We start from the raw sequence: 27174 nt of genomic DNA, 5'->3' as shown, positions 1-27174 counted from the left end.
TGCAGCAATATTAGTGTAAAGAGCTTTACATAGGAAAATTAGCTCGGATCTAAAGAATTTAATTAAAGTCCGTGCGTGTGTGTGAATAATTTAAAAGAACGGAGCGAGCGCGGAGTGCGAAGTCTATTTGCGATATCACGCTCCAGCCAATGCCGCGCAAGAGGAAAGTCCATTTCGAAGATAAAGTTTACACAACACAACGCGAGTTACACATTCAGCGAAATAAAATAATCACCAAGTAGAATGTACGATGGGCTTCCTGTGTTTTTTTTTCTCCCCCCCCCTCCCCCGCGTAAAAGAAGGCTCCTCCTGAAAAATTCAATTCGGGCTAAAATTCAAGCTATACGTCCGATCTTTCCACCTGCCGATGCGGTTCGCGAGCGCCCGATAAGCGTCGGTCCACTCTCAACCCCCCGAGCGGCACACAGTGAAAACAACCCCCTAGTCCGCTCTTCCTCTGCCGCCTGGCTTTTTACCCCTTCCCGTACCCGTGACTGCCGGACCACCACTGGCAATCCCCGCGCGCGCGGCGAAGCACACCGCACGGTCCTGCCGCGCGCGCGGCCGGATCCAGTATCCAGTCACAGTTCGAACCTCGAGGAGACCGAGCGTGCGAGAGGGCACCCGTTCGTAAACCTGGACCACATAAACGGACGCCTCGGAGGATCGTGCCGGAATCTTCTGGCATGCGATCAGGAGCATGCAGGTAGGAGCCTGCTGTCGATGACCGCCGACGCGACGCGCGCCCCTTCCTCTAAACTCGAAGTGGATACCATAAACTCTCTCGCGTCCGTTGATCCCCTCTCGATTTCATTTTGAAATGATCATGACTTATGGAAAATGATTTCTGAAGGTGGAATATAAATGTAGACGAGATCCTCGGTTTTCTCCGTCAATCAAGCCGCTTGTTAAGCGTGACTGAGGGAAGTGATCTGATTTTTTGTGTGATCGATATTTTTGCTGAAATTATTATTTCGTGAAGTTATTACATAAAATTTTACGGGACACGGTCGGTGCACAAACTGCTTTTACAATCAGTGTCGTTTAAAATAAAAGCGTCGATTGCTTGTTGCTTGAAAATCCATCGCGTCCCTCATCGAAAGTCAACTATGCAAGAAGCATACAGGTGGGTCGGGGAGAACGTCCTGAGCGATCGGTAAACCGTTGCTGTTGCAACGCAAACATTCGGTATCGTGGGGGACAAACCAATTTAATAACAGTTGTTGCTAAAACAAATCGAGCGTCTATGTGAAATAAATTGAAAATACTTTTTTACATAGTATATTTTTCTCGCTCAAATGTAACAAATGTGCGTTTCGCAAAATGAATTTACTTTGCATTTCATTTCTTTACTTTTATCGCTTTCGGTACGTTTCTGGAATACATTTTGTGATGTTGAATTAAATTACACCGGGATGGCTGCTATGAAAACTTGTTGAATTCAGTTTATGGGCGGCACTAAGCAACTAAAGAAATTTAAAAGGTTGATGTAACTTTTACACACACGGCAAACGGCTTTATATTTCCATGTGAGAAACTTTCTTTGCCATACCTTTCTACTTTGTTTTACTTCATAGCTCTTTTGTCGAGTTCTCTTGTTCTCCTATTTTTTTAAATCATAATCAACAGGCCGTATAAAATTATAAAAATACATCGCGAAATTAAATTCTTAAGTTAAAATAATATTACTCTTCTAGTAAATAATATTATTCTAATTATATTTATTCTTTCTGATAATTTAAATATCTATAGTAAGATACAAATCCATTGTGATAGAGTTAAATGGCTTGCTGGACAGGATCAATCTGTCTGAAATTCGCGAGATTGCGAGACCGTGAGTCTATTGTTTGAAAACATTTTCATACGCAATAAATATGCACGGAAAAGTGTCGGAAAGTATAATGGTTCCGAGCAAGGAAACTTTTCATTTAGTCGAGACAGGCATCGTGCCAGGAAAACGATCTCCGTGCCTTTTTTCTTGCCCTCATCGACCGCCGACGCGTGCCAAGGCCAGACAGGAAGACGAGATCTTACAGTCATGGTCACGAACACAAGCGTGTCTCTTTATGCAGTTATATTATGTGAATCAGTATACTCCGTCCTGATGGTACTATTAACGGCCACCCTTTCGAGTTTCCAATCGATTAGCTATCTTTTAGCTATCGATTAGCTTTCTTCAGAACCTCAGAAAGAATCACAAAGGAGTATGTTACGTTAAAATTTCATCAGTTCCTTCACGTAGAACGTTCGATCGAATAAGGCCCAGTTTCACGAGTGTCGGTTAACTTTTAATCTTAGATTAACTCACTCTTTGTCTCCTTCTAACGTCTCCCTTAGAAAGAGACGAAGAGTGAGTTAATCTAACGTCCCCCTTAGAAAGAGACGAAGAGTGAGTTAATCTAAGGTTAAAAGTTAACCGACACTTGTGAAACTGGGCCTATAAGCAACGCAAAGTGTGTGATCTCGTATTAATTAAACCTGCCCACGAAAACTGACATACACGCGACGCGCAAGATACCTTTCAACGGAGGGCTCCAAAAACGTGTCAATCTGCAAGATAAATTAATGGAGGGCAAAAGTTTCCGATCGTGCCGGGGCTAGCGTGGTGCATACGACATGTTGATTGCCACATTTCATGGCTGTTAGATTAAATGGATTCGGGAAAATGCATTACGAGATTTGCATTACGGCGGAGTTTCTCGGTACGGAACAATATACTTTCAACTTTTTGCGCTAGGTTGTTTGACTTGAGAGCGACTCTTGAAGTTTCGTAACTTCTGTTTGCAAGAATTGTTTAAAATTCGCGACCTCTCAACGTTGCGGTTATTCCAAAGGGATTCGCGACATACACTCACAAAACTAATCAAATTGCACCATTGTTACGAATTGTTTTTGAAAAAAGAACAAAGATATCCGTAATAAGACGATAAATATTTGTTGGTTTATATGTTGATGGTAAAAAGTCGTTTTTACTTATTGCTTTTTTTCAAATCGGTCTGATATGTAACTGATGTGTACAGTACATTTGATCATTTTTGTGAGTCTATATTCTCTCGATTGCAGACCTCTCGACTCCTAGTTGATTCTGAATTAATCAAATTCGGAGATGAAAGGAAGAGCTCTAAGATACTCTCGCAGCTACCCCATCGCAATCTTCCACGCGCTCTTTCGCGGGGTTTTCCACTGGTCAATTTGGAGTGCCGCCAAGTACGCATCTCGCAGCTTCCATTTGGCGGAAGTAGTCTCGCAAAAAAAAGGAAGAAGAAAAACATTTACACACATCTGGCACGCAAATTGCGTTCGAATATGCAAAGTAACGTTCGATATTTTGCGCCGCTTTTCTCGCGCGGTCTGATTCGAGCGGGAGATCTTGAATGTCAGATGCGTCGAGTGAGATGCGACAAAAATTCTGATAAAACAGTGATTTTTTTCCCCCGAATTAGTCAAGTCTTTTTATTGCTCAATAACAATGATCTATTACGGAAAAGAATTCGCATCTGCGACGAGTTGACTTTTTATCACAGCGGAAACGAGTTCGCACTTTAAAAAGAGAGACTTTGCATTATCGATTTGAACACCATGCGTTTCCCCCCTACGACTTTTAGCGTGACTCAGAATCATTCCGCGCAGCAATAAAAGAAATGTTTGATGGGTTTTGCTTAGCGCGAACATTAAGAAACGGCAATGGAATAGAGGAATTGAGGGGAGAAATTGTGCGGAGACATCTCGGGCGACAGGTTTTCAACATTTTCGTTTCATCGGCGACTGTTTTCCTTTTTCTCGCCTATCGACGAAGCGGTATAACTGCGAGTTTCGTGTTTCGTTTCGATTTGTTAACAGATATATTGTGTATTTCGGATACGACTCTCGTCATATCGCCCGACACACTTCCCGCTCGCACATTATCGATCTGTTTCGCACTCTTCCGTGGCCAGCCCTTGACTCTATTTCCCGAGGGGTCCCGAATTAGCCCTCTTTTTATAGAATAGCGAAAAATATTCGAAATATTATTATTCTTTATTGTTGTGAAAATATTCTGCAGAAAACGATTCAGAATTAGAAAGAGATCTCTCTCTCTCTCTCTCTCTCTCTCTCTCTCTCTCTCTCTCTCTCTCTCTCTCTCTCTCTCTCTCTCTTTATTCTAATTCTCTCGAAAGAGGGCAAAACAGATTCCAGATTTCGGGACTAGCTATACGCGTTTTTTTTTTTTTTTTTTTTTTTCAGCAACCGCACTTCCTCTTGCTCGCGCTTCATCGATCCATTTCGCATTGCTTCTGCGGCCCGTCGCCTTTTTCTCTCGACGCTTTTTTGTACACCGGGGCGACCTTTGCAAGCTCGCCGCGCACCGGAAACCAGCGAGCCGTTTATTCCCCAGTTTGCGGCCAGTCTCGGTGGACGCGCGCCATCCTGCTGCGTGAATGCGATTCTCGGTCAGCGAGACGTGCGAGACATTTTGAACTTTAAACCGTTTATTTATTATTATCCATCGTGTTGTCCGCACAACACGTCGTCGGCAGGGTTTAATAAAAATCAAGATCGTTCGATCGACGGATAGAGAGCCCTTGCGACGAATAAGCCCCGGCGCGAAAAGGCCGAAGGTGAGGCACGAGCGAGGGTAGAAATAATAATTCATTGAGAAGTTATGAAAAGATGACGGTTCAGATTGCGCTTTACACTTCATTTTGGTAAATCATGACGGCGGTGTAAACGATAACGCCGCTTCTTCAATCCTGATTCATAACCCAATACCATAGAATATATACATAGAATACATACATAAAATTAAACGATGGCGAATATCGACCGACATTATTCAGTAACTTGAAAATAGATGGACCATTTTTAACATATAGGAATTTATTTTTTCCACGTGCGCACAATGACGTCATTCGAGAGCCAAGATTAATCCGGGGCACGTATTATGGAACGTTTTCGGAATGAATTCCGGTCGGAATTATTCCATTTTCCTTAGGAAACACAATAGAAAATCTAGGAAATAGCTGTAGGTACAATTCCGTTTGGAATCCACTTCGAAAAGTTCCGCAAACGTGCCCAGATTGTATTAATAAAAGGTTGTATTTATAAAAGAATTACATTAATAAAATATATTTGCAGATAAAAGCATCCAATTTCAGCAAGATAGAAAGTCTGTTGTACTCTAATAGTTTAATATTTCAAAGATCGCAGAATATTATCAGAAAAATCTATATTCTCCTATATCTGCATCTTTCAATAACATCGACTTATTTAAAAACAACAAGTGTTTATTTCTAGCAAAGTTTTCCTTCTTCTAACGGATACGCTATAACGTCTCGCTCATGAACGGATTTACAAAAAATGTATACGTAATTTAAATAAACTTGAAAAATATATACTTGTGGGACGCATCTCTTGATAATATTCTTAATAATTTTTAACAACTATTTACTATTTAACAATTTACGTGACCCATTAATTATGATACTAATTTTATAAAGAATGACAGTATCTTTCGGGGAATTTATCGGACTCTTAACTGTAATTATAGTCATATTCCACGAAAATTAATATAATTATATCACCGATATGACGTCGAAGATATTTTGTGAGATTACGAATGAACGATAAGTGAGGGGGCACGTGCATGATATTTCGTGACAAATACGCCGAGAATAGCGTATAATCGCACGGAAGTTTCAATTTTTCACTATTTTGCAATAGCAATCTGCGAAATCTGTGAAATCTGTGCTTTATTTATGCAACAAGATAAAAGATTTGATGTTTCAATCGTGTGTCAGGAGCTTCGAGATATTCTTCTATCTTAACAGAAAATTCTACGCGAGATTCTCTCCGTTACTTTTGTTATACTCTTTTTAAACGTCATTAGGATGGAAGTAAAGCTCGCGGCAGCGCGAAATAACTGCGAGTATCGGATCGATTAATCTGCTCTTGAAACGCGACCGTCGCGACCGTGGCTAAAAATATTTCTTTTCAATATTTCACATGCTAATATCCAGCCGTGAAGGATCGGCCTTTTATAAGGCGCGAACGCAGAAAATCTCGAGAAAATGTTTGTCTCGTGCCACGACGGCATTACCAAGTTTCCCCAGCGGCGATATTTATTATCGAGAGCCATCGGGTAACTAAAAGTCGCAAGGTGTTCTCGCACGATACGAGCCTACGTAATATTTCAAAGTCAATACAGTTCTGAGTGCATGCCGCAAACAACAAAACTTATAAGTAAATCTCGTTTGTATTCTAATTGGTATTTTCAAAGCACATTTTACTTCGACAAATTAATCTCTGTGTGTGCGAAGAACACACAAAATAAATCAATTTTGTTCCGCAAAAAGATATACAGAATTTATGACAAAAATCATATAAATAAAACTGCTAATTGTAAGTCGTTTAGCAGAAACCACTGAGAGAGCTGGGTTTGTGCCTCAATGCCGGGGTATCGTCGAGCAACGTTGTCATCGCCGAAGTCTGCAACGAGACGCGCGGGGGACTACCCCTTCTTCAGGTATGGCCCAGCGACTCGCCCAGAGCCGATGCCGATGGACAGGCTTCAGCTTTTATATTCCCAGATGTGCAGGAAAGTGTCAACGACAGCGGCATCGAATCCATCCAGGTGCGAGTTTTACGCGATACTGTATATTTTCTCATCAAATCCCCACATGTACGTCAATAAAGCCAATAGGTCAATACTCTTCGAGTGTGCTTGAGTGAATCGAACAAACATAAATATTCTCGAGACACTCTTGCACGCGCCGTAAATTAAATTTCTACCGGGCATCGAACGTTCTAACACGAAAATGTTTAGGTATATAATTAGAATGATAATTAGAGCAAATCTTAATAAAAACATGATGGTCAACTGTCCTTTCCGCGTAAAGAGTTAACCATGTTTTTATTAAGATCCTCTCGCGCGCGAGAATTGTCGATTCGCGATTTGTCACAACATATATCGTGTGGAAAAAAATTATATATATAACTTTTGTGAAATGCGTTAAAGGCATCGCCGTCGCCGTGCGGTGTCACCTGCAACAGCCCGGCGATGACGCCGCAGCAATCGCGTCGCGCCAGCCTGCTGCATCCGGATCACGCGCGACTGCAGCTGCATTATCTTCATCACAACCACCATAACGCGGGGGCGAAGTGTCCGCCGTCGCCGGATAGGACGTCGATAGACGAGGACCACGAGGACCGGCGCGCGCCGCCGAGTCCCTCCAGTTCGACCACCGGCAGCCTGCGATCGATGCCGAGTTCAGCGATCGTGTCGATGCACTCGCAGGACAGGAGACGCAGTAGCAGGTTAATTGATTTGATGCTCGTTCACGCATTTGGCTCGCGCTCCGTCCGACATCTTTGGCCGATGAACCGATCTTGTTTCAAGAAATAAATTATGTTCGACGCTAACTGGCAAAAGTTATTTATTTGTATAATCTCACGACGTTTCGACCATTGATCTTTATCAAATACGATCTTGTTTCTTTATATCTTTCTCTATTCTTTCATTTAAATTTATAATATACTTTTATTCTTTTTGATAATGCGCATAAAATAATTAGAAAAATTATAGCAAACATATAAAATTTTGACCATCTGTTAAATCGTGTGCGATAAACAAAGGGTGGTAACTTCCCCTACGTTGTAATCACAATGAATGAGCAAAGTTAGTAATACTGACGCAGCGGAGACTGTCATCGTGGACAGAATTTCGAAGCAGTTGCACACGACAAGTTCGACAAGTATTATTGTAAGAAATATTATCTTCTACGGTTCTTTATACTCGTAAAAGTATCGGCAACGCGAATATCTATTTTCCGACCTTATCCTTGGCCGCGTATGCGCGTTGCGAGCAAGGTCCCAGAGGTCCAAACGGTAGAAATAATCTTTTGTTAGGATACACGCGTTCGATGACGGACTTGGTTTTGACTCGTGTCAAGGAACGACCTTGACACGATGCAAATGTACGGAAGGTATACGTCAATGACGTACTATTAGCGTTACGATTGCACACGTGCGCGTAGAATTGTTCGCACTTGTATGAGTCCCCGTCGCAAACGTCAAGTGGTTCTTTCTACGACGAGGACCTCGAGAAAATCGCTTTTTTTTCCCCTCTCCCGTCTTGAGATCAACCGCGCCCCAATTTCGCTCTCTTTTTGCTTGTCGCAATCCTACAATCTCGTGTGCGAGCACGCCGAACCTCGTGCGAGGTCAAGACATTGGATCGTCTTGATAAAGGCCCGGCTTTTATGCTCTCCTTCGTCACACCTTCATCTGCGCTTTTATTTCAATTCTAAAAGCTCGCGCCGGAATTGTCGTACTCGTGCCAGACTTTTCGTTAAAGTCGCGAGGGAGATTTTGAAAAAAAAATTGCCAGAAAAGTATGATAGCTTATATGATATATATATTCTATATATATGTTCTAGATATATATATATATTTCTAGATATATATAAAATAAATAATTAGAGCAAATATTGAAGTTAATTATAGCAATTATATTAGTAACGCGTTTAAAATAACAACAAAATTTCTAAGAAGAAAAGAAAGTTCGATGCTTTTTAAGAATACGCTAGCTTATATAAAGTAGCCGAAAATATAGTGTATAGTAATTAAATATAATAAAAACGACTGTAAGAAATATAAATTATAGCGCGTAGGGTAAAATAATCACGATATTTCTATATTTCTTTCTTCAGCAGATACAGCATGTTCGATGCTCTGGATTTGGAATACGCCCTGTTGAGGGCCGCGGCCCGCGGCTCCGTGGGCCCGTATTCCCTATCGGAGTCTCTCCACAAGTTGACCTTCACCCAGAGCCTGGCCTTTCCCGCCCTGGCGCGCGGTCTCGCCGCGAAACAGAGCGTGCCGAGCGGGAGATCGCAGCAGCCCACGGAGAGCGGGCTGAACGCCTTCGCCAAAGTGGTGACCGCGATGGTGTTGATGCTGGTGAGCGTGCTGGTGTTCGGTGTGGTCTACAAGTTCGCCAAGACGTGAGGCTGGCTGCTGGCACCCGGCCGGTATCCTGAATCGGCGCAGGATAGCAATCGTTTGGGTGCCTTCAGCGATAACGTCTGATGAGGCCTGAGAAAGGGTCTGGATCTCAACTCGCCCCGCGCGAGAGAAAGTATTGTGAAGCGACGGAAGAGACACGTGACACTGCGTGACACAGTCCACGTCTTAGGATGACGTTTTGACTGACAACGAGTGTTCATTGGTCATTTAATGACGAAATATAACGTATGAATGAGAAATGAATGAAGAGACGGTGGCGACTGTTGATACGCGACTTATTCTAGATGCGATCAGACAGATTGTAGAACAATTTTATACGATATGTCTTATTGTCTTTGTCGCGTAACGATATGTGTATTTAGATATTTAACGTAAAGTTTCAGCGAAGATGACGCTGCCATGAGAATAAACGCAAAATTGATAATGAAGGGCATACAATAACGTTATCGACAAGTTATTCGATCCGTTGAATCGACAAGAAATACGCGATATATATACATATAGTTATCACATACTGCGAATATGCATAAATAGTATTAGGTCTGGAATCGAGAAAGAATTTCGATGTGGAGAGAACATGTAAAATGGGAAAGTCGCGTGGTCTGAGAAGGCTTACAGAATGCATATTTGCTGCGAGTCTAGCTGGTTTATTTCCTGAAAAATAGTTCCGCGCGTGAATTTATATTGACGGGAATTTTCACATCGACGAATGCACTCGATCCTAAGTATCTCGGTAATGAATATAAACTTGTGTTTTGATCTGTGGTATCGTCATCGAAGAAAACATTTCGACGTCGCTTTCCACAGTACTTGAAGTGCGGGAAATCCATTAAAATGTTCTTCGGCAAATTTTACTGCACCGTGATGATAGACGGGTAACTGGGGCGATCCTCGGTCAATATAAGCCGGATTGCAGCTGTGACGACGAGGAGAGAACGATTGTGGGTCGATCGAGCCATCCGTTGAACTGTCTATTCTGCTCGGTAACACTCGAGTAGGATACGCTTCATGCAATTGAGCGAACGCTTGAAAATTCAATCGCGCGGTTTTAATCGCAATTCTCGCGCGAGATAAAGATCAAACGACCGCGAATTAAATGATCGCCGTATTTTTGGAATTATATCTCCGAATTTTTACTAACAATAAGACGACAGAATCTTTCCTAGATAATTTTCAGCGCGTTTTTTTTTTTTTTCAATATTCGCCCCGGACGGGGATCCATATGTAATCTGAAAGAAAAGTCTCGGTTGAGATGCGCGAAAGTAAGGGACACAAAACGATCTTTTGACCATTCTAGAACTCTTTTAGCCGTTTAGTTAATTATTTAACTCAATACCGAAATCCCTTGGCCAATCTACGTTGCCTTGTCCGCGAGCAGAGTCGCCATCTCACACGGACGCCGCACATGCAAACGCGTTATCTCGCGAATTTTTGGGGGAACCGCTAAACGACTGTCCAAGTGCTTTACACGACTTCTATTCTATGACAATCGGCCGGGAAGCGCTCATTCCCGGCAAATTAAATTTATAATGTTAAAACACGACTCGGTGGAAATTCCGGCTTTCGGGCCGGAAACGACCAACGTACCGCGATAAACTAAGCAGAGCTTCCGACGATGCAAAATTAATCTGAGGTCAGCTTATCGTCTATGCTTGGTCGCAAATACGGTCGAGGCTTGAAATCGAATCGAAATCCGATGAGACACTGAATAGTTTCTCATGCCACCAGCCGCAGTCGTGATACTTGCGATCAACGCGTTAAGGATATCGCGTATTTTTATAAAATCTCATATCGATCGTTACGTCAGTATAGCAAAAATAAACTCGACTTGCTTGTTATATACACTATCTCATTAAAGAATTTTCTAAAGGGTACATTTATTTTTGCTAGATCCTAAAATCGATTTCGATTCCGTTTCAAGCTTATGAAAGCTCAAACGGGCATCTTTGAACTCGTTTCGTACAGCCTAGAGAGAGTCGCGCGTTTGTTTTATATATAATTAAATATATAAATACATATATACATACATAATTATATATATTGTATATATTTATGGTCGCGCGCGCGCGCGCGCGTAACGAAGGAATATCTTCTTTACTTTGATGTTGTGCTCTGTACGAAGCAACGAAATTTCTAAAAGTTATATACGCAAGACGCGTCACGATATAGCGGAACTACCGCTCTCTACTTTTTTTAACTATCGCATTGTACGATGTATACATATATGTAACGCTAATGTGTTGCACTTACAATATATGTAAGGAACAAAATTTCTTTCTTTACTTCACTTGTGTGATACGCGACGACACACTCAAAATGAATCTCGCGATGACGTTTTCGTGCTTATCGCAACAAAACCAGAATCGGTAAAAAGGTCATCACGTCACATTCCACTTCCCAACTCTACGAGACGTATACTGTCCTAAATTTCTGCTAATAAAGAAATCGAAGAAATCTCTCGCTCTAGAATTTATATCAACTCTGACATTTTGATTTCTATTCTCCACTATTTTTGTACCTTTTTATTTTGCGGTTTCAAGGTTTTTTGCGACACAATACGTGAGAATGCTAAAATGTCACATTTTTAAATGCTATTTGAAGAGAAAATAAATAGAGCAGTTTCTTTCAGTTCCACATTCGGTATTTACGTGAAAAACAAGCGTATAGATCATCATATCTATCGAGAAAAAAAAATACAGAAGAAGAAGAGCGGGAACGTGAAAAAGACAGCTGGAAAAAGCTGACCTAAATTATTCTGTGGTTTTTTCATTGTGACGATGCCATCGATTCATGCAGCGATAATAAACGGGGAAATTGAAATATTTTAATCTTATGAAGTTTATCTTCTTTGTATGTCTAGATGAAGACTGTAATTACGAATTAAAATTAAAGAATAAATTTTTGATAATAAGATTAAATCAGGGACGTGAAGTGTGCAAATTAATTGTGGAACGAACGTTCAGCTCGAGCTTCGCGTAAATAGCATTCGCAGATTTTCAATCGGCGGTATACGTTTCCGTATTTATATAATTATAATACTTACTGTTCTGTTTAGAGATCCATTCAACATCCTGTCCAGTATCGGCCACAATGTCAGTCGCGAAAAATAGGTCGATTCGATATAAAAGTGTTGCGCGTTGAATTTAATCGTGCCAATATGTATCCGTGATCGTACTCACCGAAACGTTTTCCGAGTCTAACCGCGTCTACGCTAAATGTATACTGCTTGTAAACGTTGTAACTACCTCCTTTCGATCGTCCCATTTTGCGGTAAATTACTTTCCTTTCTTCCAGCGAAACAAAAGAGGAAAAAAATAAAAGGGCTACAAAATTACTAACCGACGGCAGCCGCTTTAATTTGACCTTTGTGTTCTTCTGTAATTCAATCTCTTAAACATGGCGTGATATTAACAATTTTTTAATTACGAACAAATAGAAATTAAAGGGATTCGTTTTAGGCTTCAGGACCATGGAGCTTCAACTAAATCGTGCTCTTTCATTAGCTTCATTTTACTTCTCTTTCACAAAACTCACAGAGTTCTAGTTCGAAATTTATTTACAAAGATATTTAACGTCGTTTTTAATACTAACATTTGCTACTCCTGTCGTCTCTGATTGGTATAATCCTAGACACTTAAGAGATAGACTTGATTTTGCGAACCAACTGCGAGAAAATTAAACTGAAGAGGATGAGACAAAGTTTTGTTCCAAATTTGCCGATAGAAGTTTTCAAACTTATTCATATGCATACATATATATATAATATTCGTGAAATAATATTCGTGATTGTTACTTTATTTCTTGAATTCGTGATAAATTGCTTGCGACTTTTGAAACCGGTGCTTATTAGGCCAATCCTTGGATGTTTAAAAAGCTCGTCTTATATTTTTATGGTAGCTTAATTTCATTACAGGATTTTGTTAGTCGTTTTACCTTCTCTAAGATAAACTGTATCCATGGCATCTCGAAACCTGTCTTAAGCACCAGCAACCAAGAGGATCCCGGATGAATACAGTTCAAAAAAATAAATAATAATGATCTCTTGGATTTCTCGCGATGAATAAATCTCGAAAGTGCATCACAAGCATCCGTTTGGAAAAAAAAAGATAATACCATATTTTCTCGTAGGCAAAGACGCCATTTATTATCTCGCCGACGCAGGAGTGGGGTTTCTCGCGTAGTTTTTATACATGTCACCCTCGGATTTTTCGCGTGCAGCTGCGCCTGCCGCGCTAGAAAGTCGAAAGTTTTACAAGTTTATTTTCTCGCTTGCTCCAAATTTGCTCCGTCACATTTAAAATGCTAACATATCAACAGTGATATATTCTCCTTACATGACTATAGTACACGATTACACGCGGATCATTTTGCGCGTCCTACATCAGCTGCGGAAAAAAAATCAATGAATCAAAAGGAATTAATAGAAATTCAATCTGCGAGGTAGAATCTCTTCTAGGATCTTCGATGTCGGAGATTAAAAATGTTTTAGATACTCTTCTATTACTTTTTATTCTCCATGCAACGACAGCCCTTTATATCTCTTCTAACGAAGAAAACGAAGGAGGGGGGTAAAAGATATATATTTTTTTTTTTTTACAAAATTCCCCAATCTCGAGGATTAAGAATTCAAAATTTTACAAAATGAGTTTCTATTAATTTCTCTTAATTAATCAACTTTTCATAGATAGTTTACGTCACACGTCAATCCATCCATATTTCCTATATCGACTCATGAAAATATATAGCGTATATGTACGCGAAGGAGAGTTCATTTATTGCTATCTTACAAGATAACTCTCCGATCTATACGTACGCGTGTGTACATTTAAACGTGCCGATCGATGCGTCTCTGCGCGTGTACACGTCGAATTTCGCGTATTTTATTACTGCGCGCATGCATGATTGTGCGGGCGAGAAGTCGGCCGGAAATGGAAGTACGCGATTCGTGGAACGATCGTGGAAGTATATCGCTTCTCTCTCTCTCTCTCTCTCTCTCTCTCTCTCTCTCTCTCTCTCTCTCTCTCTCTCTCTCTTTCTCTCTCCGAATGAGGAGATCCATTTTTAACCTTTTTGCTTATTGTTAGCTTCTCTCACATTTAGGCCGATACCTACTTGTATTTTTTTGCACTCCCATTCAATCTCTCATACCCACTCTCTCATTCTCTCTCGATGCTCTTTTTCCCGCAACCCTCTCGTTACATTCAACGCCGTCGCGAATTGCGTTGCAATTTTTACTCGAACTGTCACGTGAATCTCGTCAAGAGCGAGTAAGCACATACAAAGTTACACTCTTGAACACGTTCTTTTTGTGCTGAGATTTATGCCGTCGTACGTAACGAAAGAGTCAGTAGAAAATTTCATATAAGGTTCCTCGTGTGCGTTACGCACGTATTCGAGTCATCTTGGTCTGTGATAAACTCTCGGCGACTGTAGAAAAATAAATTATTACCGTAATCGGCGACGTTCGTTTTCCTTGTTGCGTTTTTTTTTTTTTTATATTTGCACACATTTATAGTTCCCTAATGTTCTTATATTTTCATTTTGTCGAGTACCGCCGTTATATATAATATATATACTGTCTCCGATATATACGTATATCTCGTGTGCGCTCTCTACATCAGGTGACGTGTATCCGGGAGAATACAGTTCTCTAAGACTCCTAAAAAGACGTCGCCCGCGCTAAATCGTTGATTTGCAATTGAATAAACGGTAATAAAATTATGCCATGTTACGAAAAGCGTCATTGATAACCAAAAGTGGTGACGTGAGAACGGAAAACTTCGCGCTTTTCTGCCAACACCTCTCTCAAGATTCTCTTTATATCCTCGTATGTCGGCGATCGAAATGTCGCAGATCGAATTCGAGTTGTGTGTAGATCAGACACGGAAACTGACGAAGAGCTGTAGATGAGAATTCTTTGGGTTATTGCAATTATCGAGAAGGACACTAATATGGGATACCGATACTACCCAGACAGCACAATGTCCCAAAATCTGGACGTAAGACGTCTTATGTCCCGATTTTAGACATTGTGCTGTCTGGGGCCGGTATTCATAGTCGGATCTTATTTCTAGATTGTCTTAAGTAATGTCGTAAGATGTTAATACGGCCATTTCATTGGTTGGATGGAGTCTTAAGACTACCTTTGACCAGACTTAAGACGATCTTAAATATAAGATCTGACTATGAATACCGGCCTATGAATAACGATATTAGGATTCGCGAATTGTTTCTCGTGCAGCTTCCGCGTCAGCAACCGTGTCCGATCAGTGCGACTTGGAGAAAGAAGTTTAGCCCTAAAATATGAGATTTACCACACACGAAGTAAATTACCTCTACGTTATCCAGATCCTCGAGACGGCGTTCCATCTGCTTACTATATTACATATCTCTGTTAACGATATTACACCTGTGTTCACCCCTACGTATCTATTGCTATTTACACGGCGACATCAAAATATCGTTTCATTCGCGCTTTTCAAACCTGCTGCGTTTTTTTCTAAACCTATTACTTGTTTTGTTTCGAATATTACCCTGTACGAGTTCAACGCACCCCCGCCGTTCGTAAGACACGCGCGCACGCGTGATCCTGTGTGTGCATGGATGCGTGCGTGCGTGCGTGCGTGCGTGTGCGCGTGCGAACGTGTGACAATGAATAATCGACGGCAGCCGTGTGCAAACTTTTCTTCCTTTACGTTTATCAATGATGATGAATGATGATATGGCGACGTACGATGACACTCGCGGACAGTCGCGAACGATCTCCTGGCGTCGATCACGAGCCCTTTTTCCGATCCTCCCCGTCCTTCTTTCCGCATGCCATTTTCTCTCTTTAAGGACACGAGGATGCTAACATTTAGAGAGTTCTCTACGACAATACGCACTTAGCTTGTCGAACGTCCTTGAAAAAAAATTCGTTTGGTGAACAGGGAGACGTCGTCTAATTTACGATTCGTGGATTCACCAGCTCCCGGAAACTATCAGGTCGGACGTTGGAGAACATCCAGCCCGATACCTGCCGAGAAAAATCGTCACGGGTTCTTTCTGAACAACCGGCTTGATACCCTCGGTGAAAGATTTTGTTTCTCGTTCGAGTTTAGAGCCTTCGAGTACATTACTGATAGATTATCGGGTGGGTAGGTTCGACGGGCAGATCGCTGTCGAGATCGAGAAAGACGCCGTCCTTGGAGACGAGATAGTGCGTTAAGAGCTGCCCCTTCCCCTTAACGAAGACGAGACCTCGTTGCTCGAAGCCGAAACCGAACGGCTCCAGTATCTTCCGCGTCTCGTCCGTGACCTGAAAATTATTATTATTATTTATTTTTTTTTTTTTATTTAATCCTAGCTAACCACACTTATTTTCGAGTCCTTAGTTCGCCACACTTTGATCCGTCAGACCGCTCGACTTTGTCGCATTGTTATTTTCATTCTAATAATTCTAATTAATATTTTTAAGCCTGTACTCTGTAGAAATTGGAAATACAGACTCTGAATAAGATGTTTATGATAATCAGGTCAAGAAAATGATTTGAATGAAATGTTGAACAGAACTTATTATAAGAAAACTAGAAAATTATATGCTATTATATGAAAACTACAAAACCGAAAAATGTTCAGAAATTCACTGGACCGGAGTGTGGCGAGCTAGGATTAAAAGATTATTTGACAGTTTGATTTTAGTGAAAATCTAGTTGAAAAATTGTGTTTATCAAGCAAAGAATTTAGAAACGACTGCTAATGCATCTTTACTGATCGATACCTGAATGCAGCCGACTTTCCCCGTGCTCTCCATCCTCGACGCGACGTTGACGGTGTTGCCCCAAATGTCGTAGTGAGGCTTCCGCGCGCCGATGACACCGGCAGTCACCGGTCCATGATTGATGCCCATTTTCAAAACGAAGTGATTAAAGCTCTGCTCGTTGATGCTTGACAGGGCCTTCTTAAGCTCCAGCGCGAACTCCACGAGAGTGACGAGATGGCCCCACCGGGGGCCGTCCTCCGACTGCACCGTTTGCACCTCGGATATTCCCGAAGCGGCCATATAGGTCGATCCTATCGTTTTGATCTTGATGATGCTCTTGAATTTCTTCTGATCGAGGATCTAAGGGCAGGATAGAGTGAATTGTAAGTCAGGGGAGTATAAAGGAAAGCTGTAATCACTGTAAACGAGAAAACTTTGCGGTATTGAGATGAACGGGGCGAGAAACTTACGGCGTCGAAGTCGGAGATGACTTCGTTCAGGAACCTGAGGCACTCGAGGCCTTGATTATTGATGCTCTCCTCGCTGTAGAAGTCCGCGAAGTTCGGCATACTGGCGAACAGCACGCCCACCTCGGCGTAGCTCTGACTGTAAAGATCGTCGTGGTGCCTCTCGCGCGACAGGAAATAAGCGGCCACGTGAGGCGGCAGGATGTTGTATATTAGAGCACCGTTTCGTCGCTTCATATCCGCTGCCCGTTCCCTCTGCGCGATCACCTCTCGCCCTCGCAGGTACAGCATCCTTCGCGCCTTTTCGGCCTGCACACAATAATCGTATGGTCGTTAACAAGATTGCCGTTAAATTAAACTATTAAACGACTGGAAAGATTGAAATTTTGATCGCGATTAAATCTCTGATTGTTCTGTTGTACATTTTTACATTAATTTGATATTACAAAATAGCTAATTAGCTTACAGCTTATAGCAAAACTAAAAGCGCCTTTACTCGGAATTCCCTCGCGTTCCATGGAACTCGCACGCAAATTATGTTTCCGTCAAGGAAAATGCCTCGTTAGGACGAAAATTCTGTGAAATTGCTTTCGCCATTCTCTCACTCGACGCTTTCGATAGCAAATAGAGGATCGTGCTAGGCGGATAGAGTGTCATTCAACGCGCCGTGAAAAGCCCACTCAAAAATCGCGAACTACCCGAGGTCCAATTTCTCGATTGCCATCATCATCGCCGTCCGCAAATGGATTATGTTTCCATTTCGCGCCCAAATACCCAAATAATTGTCGGATTATTTCGGGAAAACTACAACACCGCGTTATGGCTTCATATATATACTTTTCCGATATACGCGAAGTGGGATATGATTTCAGTAATAATTTAACAGAAATAATTTAATGTTGGAACGTTGAGAATAAAGTATATAATTTATAAAAAACGTAACGTGCATTGACATGATCAATTTGTACAAATAACGTGGGATTGCATTTTCAAAGCGTTCGCAATACCGCATACCGCTCTTGATATCTGATTTAACGCGACACGGAATGGATCGTCGAGGCAATCGTCGGCGCAGTTTTATAGACCCGTGAGAATTGATTGTTCTTTTATCGACATGCCGACCTTGAAGAAAGGCATCATTTTCGCGAGTCGTTCCATTCTCGCGTGCTGCAGCAACGCACCGTAGATCGATCGGCACGTAAAGCCGCGGCCGATGTATGTCTCCGTTATAGCTTGCAGCAATCGACCGCCGTTAATGTCGAAATATTCCAGCATGCGCAAGTTTCTTCGCTATTTATTCAATTTATTATTGGTATAGATGCTCCGAATAGTATAGGGAAATCCAGATTCGAACCTTGGCTGGGGTGATATTTCTTGATATAAATTCTTTGTAGGTTTATAAAATATTTATTAGCGTCACAATAATATTAAATTAAATATCAATTTAACAATGTATTATATATATTTAGCTTTTGAATAAAATTACGTTTTTAGATCGAATAGTAATCAATGGTTCAAAAGCATACAGAAATATATAAAATTTATATAAATTATTAAAATTTCGTCTGATAATTAAAAATATTATTATTTATTTATTTAATATCATGCATAAATCACACACACACGCACGCACGCACGCACACACACACACACGCACGCACGTACGCACGCACTCACGCACTCACGCACGCACACACGCACGCACGCGCGCACGCACGCACGCACGCACGCACACACGCACGCACGCACGCACGCACTCACGCACGCACGCACGCACGCACGCACGCACGCACGCACGCACGCACGCACGCACGCACGCACGCACGCACGCACGCACGCACGCACGCACGCACGCACGCACGCACGCACGCACGCACGCACGCACGCACGCACGCACACACACACACACACACACACAATATTAATATTTTCGATTATCGGTCGATTTTACTTATTAAAATATTCCATATTAATTTCTTTTACATTAACGAGTCGCTAATGAGATAGAATAAGTGCCGACGACGAGGCCGACGATGCTTGTAGCGATCTAAAATCTTTCTAATAAGCGAAATATTTTACACTTACGTATCTCGCTACGATGACTAGTGCGGTCGCGATGGTGAACAAGGTGGCCGCCAGCGAATATTTCAGCTTAAAGGGCACGGCTCCTTGGTTCGATGCCACATCCTCCCTGTCGAGGCTCGATGAGATGAACAGGACATTGATGCAGGACTGCGCGACGACGAGGAAGTACATCAGGCACGCCTTGGTCAGGTAACAGAGGTATGTCGGCATCGAGATAGCGACCAGGCCGAGGACGCCGATGTATGAATAATAAGAAGGGTACGGACATCGCCAGGTCCAGTTATTTAGCGAGGCGTTCTTCGGCGGCTCGATATCGTCGATGATCACGCAGTTAGTCTACACGAAACGGATAGTAAGGATAACGTGGAGCTAATATCTCTCTGCTAGAGAAACATTTTTATCAAAAACTTAAACGCTTTGAAATACTAAAGAGATAAACAACGATGATAAACGTTGAAGATTCTGTAATGAGCGTCATTTATTAAATTTTTATTGAAATAACTCTGAATTTTCGTAGAAAAATAAATCTGAGATTTCTATAAGATAACAAATTGAGAGAGAAAATTCAATTGTGCGAACGGTCGAGCTGCGGCAGCAAGTATAGATTGAAAGCAGCATAGGTGTCCGAATTCGTACCATGTCTAACAGCAGGAAGATTATGAGGGAGAACGTCATCAGGACTGCGAGGGTGCTTCTGAACCACATCGCCCTGACCGCGCTGCCCAAGCAGGTAGCTCCAGCCAGCACGACACCGAAGAGAGTGACCACTCCCGCGCCACCCCACGTGAACGGTCCCCAGGGCTGCAGCCTCCAGACTGGAGCCGCACACATGGTGACTAGGGGCCCGCCGAGGAGCGACAGGGGCGAGAAGGCCTCTTTGACGCTGTGAAACGCCGTCTCCACGTTCGGATCCTTGAACCGTAGGGTCAACCAGGAGGCATGACCTTTCAGGTCGGTACCACCATCTCCTACGAATGTTCATAGACTGGCGTCAGACGTAAGGTTGAGTCGTTATATAATAAGCCGGATGTGCGACGATTGGCATCGAGTTTATCATTTATCTATCGGGCGGATTCCCGCTGAGGCTAACATGTCGCTTTCATTCGCGAAATGACGTCCGAAAAATCTGACTTTAATGAATTTAGAAACGAAAGATTATTTTGCAAACGTAAAATGGATTGTCGGCCTCCCTCGAATGTTTCTAAAAATTTTCAAACCTAATTTTTATACCTAAAGAAAAGATTATTTTCGCGATCTCGCCGACGCTTGTGTCGCGTAAGTTGAATGTTAATCAACACAACGACACGCTCGCTCGAGCGTCGATTGTAATCAGCGCCCGCGTCGATAATTCGCAACACCCGATGAGAGTAACACTTTGCGAACGCATGCGCGGATTTTTAAGTCGCTTACCGAGTTAAAATGAAACAACGTTTCCCACCCCCCGATCCCCCTCGAATTCACGTTTGCCGAGTTTTATGTTAACGTTTCCTCAACTTCGACTAAAAATGCCTGACTTTTTTTCACTTTTTACCTCTGCTGTCAAGCTTCTTTCTCAGACGTTGCTGAAATTCCTCGGAATCTTCTCGAATATTGTCCATCTTGTCTTGCGCGCTGTCTATTATTCTTTGCGCGGTTGTGTTTTCCGCGTCCGCCAGCGACGCAAGGCTTTTCGTTATCGCTGGCTTAAACGGCTTCAAGGCTCTCACGATAAAGTAAGTGACGAGGCCAGCTTTTTGGAGTGCCTCTTCCCGATCCTCCCCGTGCGCCGGCTCGACCTCGAATTCCCCATTTAGGAAGCTCAGCGTCGCATTCGAGATGTGTACTCTCCTTAAAGCATTTATTTATTTATGCACTACAGCGTGCAGGCGCGCGGCCCTTTCTCGACGGATAAGAATGTCATATCGTCCTTTCGCTCTCGATCACGTTAACATCCGGTCGAGAAATATTTCTCGATATATCAATAATTCAAAAGTTAAGATAAAACGGAGCACGCTTGACATTAAACCGAAGGATAAGATCTTTTTTTAATCCGGTTGCGATAAAAATTTCCAAATGTTATAATAAACGCATCTCTCTAATCGCATTCTCCAACTGAACGGTCTTGTAAGGAACATTTCTTACCCCGCCCTTCCGCTGCTCTCCATCTTGTTCGCCAGCTCGACGTCCTTGCTGTAGACGTCGAACTGCCATTGCCTCTGTCCGAGGACCCCGGCGAGTACCGCACCCGTGTGAATGCCCACCCTCATGTCGACCGGGCTGTTCGTCTTTTGTTGAACGTATTTAATCGCCTCCACCATGGACAGTCCCATGTGCACGCTGAGGACCGCGTGGTCTGGCCTTTCGAGGGGTGCACCACTTATACAGTAATAACAGTCCCCTAAGATCTTGATGCGCATTTGCTCGTATCTGTAAATGAGATTCCATGTCGCAAACTTTCTTTGCCCGCTCGATCGGTTTGAAAAACGTTTCTTAATGACATATGTGTGCGTGTGGGTAGGTGAAGAAGAAAAGAAGATATTCTGACTATAAATAGAATTTTACGCGACGACGGATGATGATCACATAAACTGCAAAGTGCATTTGGCGGCAATGGAAAATTCTGGTCCCCGGCGATATCGATTGCCGTCGTGTCCTCGAAGGACCTCCCCCTGCGGCAGGATTTACGGAGTCGGAATAGCCGAAGACAAAATCGACGGGGAAGCTCACTGATGGAATCAATTTCGCCGTCGAACCGATCATACAATTTTCATTATCCCCGGCGGAAATGGAACGCGCGAGCTACGGAATTCTACCACTTTGCCGTGCCGTTTTACGATTAGCATTCGATAGCACGCGAACTCTCGCTAAACATGCATTATGTCGGGCGAAGACAAAAATAAATCTGCTACGCGGATGACAAATATTTAATTTCTTTCCTCAATATTCCACTATATCCCAAACTCACTGGCGACTTTAAATGACTTAAATGACTTAAATTTACAATATTGATCTGCTTAAACCGCAGCGTTTTTCACCTTGTGCGCGCTGTACTTTACTCGCAAGATCGATATAGAGCGAAAGTAAAAACGTGCAAATGTAATGAGAAAAATGTAGCTCTTAAAATTGGTATTAAATATTCTTTTCTGCATTAACATAAGAGACTCATTAATAGCAATGCCAATGCATCATTAAAGTGAGAACTGTGAAAATATGTACCGTTCGCTGAGCTGATCGAATCGCGCGAAGAGCTCGTTGAGTATCTTGACCAGCTCGCCGGCGCTGTAAGTAGACGAGATCGCGGTGAAGCCGACTATGTCGGCGTAAAGTATCGACACGTTCTCGTGCCTGGACATGTAGATCTTCTTGAACTGCGTGTCGAGAGACGCGCCGAGGTCCTGCCGCATCTTGACCGCGACGTGCTCCGGCAGGACGCTGAGCAGCAGCCGCTCCTGCTCCGCGCTCTGCTCCTCGATCATCAGCTGGACCTCCAAGCTCTGCCTGGTCTCCAGGAAGGCGCGGCGCTGCTGAAACTCCGCCAGGCAATAGCCGCAAGCGCCCAAAATAGAGGCGCCGACGAAGAGCGTCAGCGTCAGGATCTGCAGGACATTTTTTACGAAGCTGATTTTACGAGCGTCTAGCGCCGCGGGAGCAATCTAGTCGCGCCACTTGGTGAGAATTTGTTACGGACCCTTCGTTAAGACCTTGATTACAAATTGCGCGTCGGCTACTTATGTCGCGTCTAAACGACAAATTGCGAAACAATATCTGGCAATGGAATTATAAGGAGTTGTAATTTGGCATGCAATATTTTCGAAATGTTAGTATTTATATACTGTTAAATATTAAAGGATAAAATTTAAATCTAAAGTCAAATAACATTTTGTTATATTTTTAACCATGTGTGTCAAAATGTATTATTTTAACACAAAATAGTATTATTTTAGCTCCATTGGTTTAGTTAAATTAACACTTTAGTTAAATTAACGACATATTGAGTAGGTGCAGTAGTGACAGGAATAGTTAAAACTCAAATTGACTCAAATTAAGTATAATTTGACACTACAAATTTAACTGTACTGTTTTAATACAATATTTTATGTAAAAAATTAAACAAAATAGCCAACTACATTTATCTTCAGAATGGAACAGAAAAGTCTCGCAATGGCTAACATATTTGCATCTTTCACGGTATTTTCCTGCGACAAACGCCAGTCGATATCTCGATCGTGAGGTCACTTTTCCGGATGGTATTCCACCATGTTGGTGAACGGTAGTCAGTTCCAATCCCAGTGAAAAAGCATCGAGCGCGTCGCATATCGAAAGGCAACCTCTCGCATCGTTGCGCAGCGCCGTTCTCTCGCTCTCTTTGTCCTCTCTCTCTCTTTCTCTCTCTCTCTTTCTCTCTCGCTCTCTTTCACTCTATATTTTGCTCTCATTACGTGCCTCTATCTTCGTCGCTCTCTATTTTAAACTACCATTGACCAAACTCTACTCGACTGTTACTAACGACAGGAGCCACGTGACGCGCGTGTCTATACACTTCCAGCTTTCGCTTTCACACGATATTTGCTGCCAAAAGTTTTGCACGCCTCGGCCGATGCACCTGTACTGTTTACCACATCAGCCGTTCTACGCTATTAGGTACTGATCGATGAAGCCAATTGTCTGTTGAAACGCTCTGTCATAACGCAATCGACAGACCCGCGTAATCAGTTCATCATTCTCTTACATGCCCTGAATATTAGAAGTTCTCTCTCTCTCTCTCTCTCTCTCTCTTTTTTCCAACAAAAGTTGATTATCACAGCTAAATGAAAAGTGTTAAATACGATATCTTGCGTCACACGACAATTTCAGCGGAATAATAAAAGCCGTGATCAGACTACGGATTGGGATTGAGATTGGATTAAAATTTAATCAATCAGAATAAAGAAAACTAACTTCAAGTTTAGTGAACTTTGCTCTAATTGGTCAAATTTCAATCCAATCTCAATCCCAATCCGTAGTCTGATCACGGCTTTAATAAAAGGTTTTCTCGAGTCTGAAACACTCTCCAGCGCGGCCGCTTCATTTAATTCAATAATTGCATTATTTTTTGCGATGAAATAGATTGGCAGAGAAAATATTGCAAAGCAAATATTGCAGACAGTGTGAAAAAGAGAGAAAGGGAGATAGAGATGGAAAGTGTGATGAAGCAATCGCTTCGCGAGTTTCCCGGCTTCCTGAGATACCTATATCTTTTTCACTGGACGCATCACGTGCACTTGCGAAACCGCGAGATACGCAAGACACACGGGAGCGACAAACTACGGCTCGGTTATCGCGCGATGCGTTCAATGCCACGCTTCGCAACAAAGGTGTATATATATATATACGAGTTTAACTTTCCCGACGATACATAGCGGCGCAAGTACTTATTATCACTTTAACAATGGTATTACATCGTGTACCGGGATCGATAAGACAAGCCCACGTAATAAGCGCAGCGAGTCGTATCGCGCGTATGTATCAATTTTCGTTTTCGTTAAAATCCGTATTACCTGTTGGATTAACGAATCTAGTAAGTTAATAGCGATAATTGTTGAGAAATTCTTTAACAATGGCATAGAGAGTTTCAATAGGTATTCCCGATGTGCAAATATACAACCAGTTTTTTAATTCAATAATTGACCTCTTATCGATTAATCATCGTATTTGTAAGTGCCCGATAATTCTCAATGATTTAACTTATTTGTTTGAAATTATTGTTATTGTAATAATTATTAGAATATAATCACCGATACAATTACTTTATATAATTATGTACACACACACAATTTCCGATTATTATTTTAATATAATTATATATAAATACTATAATTATTACGATGCTTATTATATGTATAATAATTGCCACAAAAAGCTATTCCAAACAAATGAGTTAAATTATCGCTAATTATCGGACACCTACAAAAACCGCGATGGAGAAGAAGTCAGTTGTAGTATCCTTGATCTTCGGCGCGACGTATCGATGTGCGATAAACGTATAGCGTAACTCGTGTCGGTCGCGCTGAACGTTAACAGTGCATATCTAAGGTCAAGAGTTACGATAAAAAATAGTATGATTTGCAATTAATAGTGCTGCTAAATACGTCGTCAGCGTAGCCCACACGTTTCGCAGATATCTCCGTATGTTTTAACAGAACGACATTTTATCGCGGTACGTGTTCGACTCAATTAACAGCACAATTCTGAACGAGATAAAATCATTACGAGTGAACTATTCAACGTCGACTTTTTACCCGATTTTTGATTCTTCACGAGAGAATAAACAATCCCCGCGAGTTACAACGTGAAATTTTTAATTTATTATTTTTTTTCTTTGCAACCGTGTCTGTCGCGTATTCATAAAAGCGGCGGAGATACGCCTCGTTGAACTTGGATCGATTGTTGGTGCACGCGCCGCCGGTCTACGGTTGACAGTGAATTAGTTTGTCGAAGTCGCGGCGCCGACAACACAGTCGTTTCTGTCCATCGCGCGTATCGGAAAGCGCGAAAAGCATCCCCTTGCTCGCAATTAACGCGCGCGCGCGCACGCGGAATTTTAGTCCGTCTATTTATTCTTTTTTTTTTTAACTCGCGCGCAATTGTGCTCGCGTCACTTTCGAAATGATTTCAACGAGACAGGCACGTTTTATTCAAACTTGGGGATTTTTTTCTCTCTTTTTGTCTCTATCCGGTCTCCCTTCTGACGACAATGTAGACGCCGCGGCATATATATATATATTCGCGTTCTAAGCTTGTTATCGCCGTTTTTAGGCACGATCGAAGGGACTAACTTATTAAATATAGAATGCAGTGTATATGAGTATTCGAGTTATTTTTAATAACTTTATAGAGGGGCGCTATAAATGGAAAGAGGTCACGTGGTGGATTACGCTAGCTTCGGCTAGCTAACGTGGATTAAACGACAAGTGTTTTCACGCGTCCGCGAGTTAAAGAAATCCTCTCAGCGGTGCTTGAGTTCTGTCGCCTCTCGTCGGCCAATTCTGTCTCTCTGCGGTCCTCAAATTCCAACTCTTTCTTTCGAAGATCCGTGGATCTGACTGATCCGCGACGAGACACGCGAGAGACAACGCTGTTACCTACCAGAATATCGACAGGCTGTGTCTTAAGCTCCTCCAACGTCGTGCTGGAGAGACCGATGACGGCGATGAAGTACACGAGCACGCTGCCGAGGGCGAGGAACGTGCAGCGGCACAGCTTGAGCGGTAGGGTGGCGAACAGGAGGTAGAGCAGCAGCAACATCCAAGCTAGGCTGTCCCCCGGCGTGACCTTGGTCGACTTGAGGAACAGCTGAGCGGGCAGGTGCACGATCCACAGCTGTCCGACTATGCACGGCACCACCGACCAGACCGAGTTCCGCGCCGTGCTCAGCTTGATGCAGCCGGTCTGGATTAACAAGGCGGAGTTCAGGCCGACAAATACGGCGCTGACGCAACGTGCCGGCAGCTCCATTCCCGGCGTCAACAACGTGTAGAGACCGTACAGGATCGCCGACATCAGGAAGCACGTGAGGCCGCCGCGACGCTGTTGCAGCGACGAGGCGCGATAGAGCTTCTCGAGGCGGGCGCTGCTGAAGCTCGTCTTCAGCAGGTTCGACGGCCTGCCACAGCTTAGATAGGAATCCTCGTTCGTCGGGGTCTGCTGTCGTTGCGACATGGCGCCGGTTTAACGGTCGTCGTCGTCCTCGTCCTCGTCGTCCTCGTCGTCCTCGTCCTCTTCCGCTGAGTGCGCGCCACGCACCGTCACATTACTCCTCTCGTCCACACTCTACCGCAACATCGCGTCCGGCCGCGTCCTCCTCTATGGAGACGATCGACCGATCACGGCTACCTTCTCCTCCTCCTCCTCGTGGATGCA

General features: G+C 42.7%; 2 protein-coding genes across 6 annotated transcripts; one reads left to right on the top strand and one right to left on the bottom strand.

Moving 5' to 3' along the window:
* The first annotated feature begins 321 nt into the window (after positions 1 to 321).
* LOC143901954 (uncharacterized) lies at positions 322 to 12337 on the top strand. 4 transcript variants are annotated; one of them, XM_077414612.1, is made up of 5 exons: positions 322 to 706; positions 3064 to 3207; positions 6395 to 6610; positions 6995 to 7293; positions 8691 to 12337. In XM_077414612.1, the coding sequence occupies exons 1-5, from the start codon at positions 701 to 703 to the stop codon at positions 8983 to 8985; spliced, it is 960 nt and encodes a 319-aa protein (XP_077270738.1). In that variant the 5' UTR covers positions 322 to 700; the 3' UTR covers positions 8986 to 12337. The 4 variants fall into 4 exon arrangements, with proteins under 4 accessions (XP_077270738.1, XP_077270737.1, XP_077270739.1 ...); XM_077414611.1 differs by having other exon boundaries at positions 323 to 706; positions 8688 to 12337; XM_077414613.1 differs by lacking the exon at positions 3064 to 3207 and having other exon boundaries at positions 333 to 706; positions 6392 to 6610; positions 8688 to 12337.
* Positions 12338 to 12494: 157 nt separating this feature from the next.
* On the bottom strand, positions 12495 to 27174 carry Ac3 (adenylate cyclase 3). Of its 2 annotated transcripts, none has more exons than XM_077414608.1 (9): positions 26401 to 27174; positions 22492 to 22871; positions 21418 to 21702; positions 20828 to 21123; positions 19933 to 20264; positions 19297 to 19632; positions 17215 to 17520; positions 16763 to 17104; positions 12495 to 16300 (listed from the first exon to the last, which is right to left on the bottom strand). In XM_077414608.1, the coding sequence occupies exons 1-9, from the start codon at positions 26971 to 26973 to the stop codon at positions 16118 to 16120; spliced, it is 3033 nt and encodes a 1010-aa protein (XP_077270734.1). In that variant the 5' UTR covers positions 26974 to 27174; the 3' UTR covers positions 12495 to 16117. The 2 variants fall into 2 exon arrangements, with proteins under 2 accessions (XP_077270734.1, XP_077270735.1); XM_077414609.1 differs by having other exon boundaries at positions 19933 to 20261.

Source organism: Temnothorax americanus, unplaced genomic scaffold (genome assembly GCF_048541705.1).
Source record: "Temnothorax americanus isolate GAGA-0224 unplaced genomic scaffold, ASM4854170v1 Scaffold37, whole genome shotgun sequence".
In the NCBI taxonomy this organism is placed as follows: domain Eukaryota; kingdom Metazoa; phylum Arthropoda; class Insecta; order Hymenoptera; family Formicidae; genus Temnothorax; species Temnothorax americanus.
The sequence above is the reverse complement of the archived record's forward strand: the minus strand, read 5'-3'. Positions and strand labels throughout refer to the sequence as shown.

Coding starts and splice junctions, on each gene's coding strand:
- LOC143901954 (XM_077414611.1), top strand. Junction 6,611..6,994: donor GCGGCATCGAATCCATCCAG/GTGCGAGTTTTA, acceptor AATGCGTTAAAG/GCATCGCCGTCGCCGTGCGG. Junction 7,294..8,687: donor GACAGGAGACGCAGTAGCAG/GTTAATTGATTT, acceptor TTCTTTCTTCAG/CAGATACAGCATGTTCGATG.
- Ac3 (XM_077414608.1), bottom strand. CDS start 26,973: ATGTCGCAACGACAGCAGACCCCGACGAACGAGGATTCCTATCTAAGC. Junction 21,703..22,491: donor TTCGATCAGCTCAGCGAACG/GTACATATTTTC, acceptor TCTCATTTACAG/ATACGAGCAAATGCGCATCA. Junction 17,105..17,214: donor TCATCTCCGACTTCGACGCC/GTAAGTTTCTCG, acceptor TCCTGCCCTTAG/ATCCTCGATCAGAAGAAATT.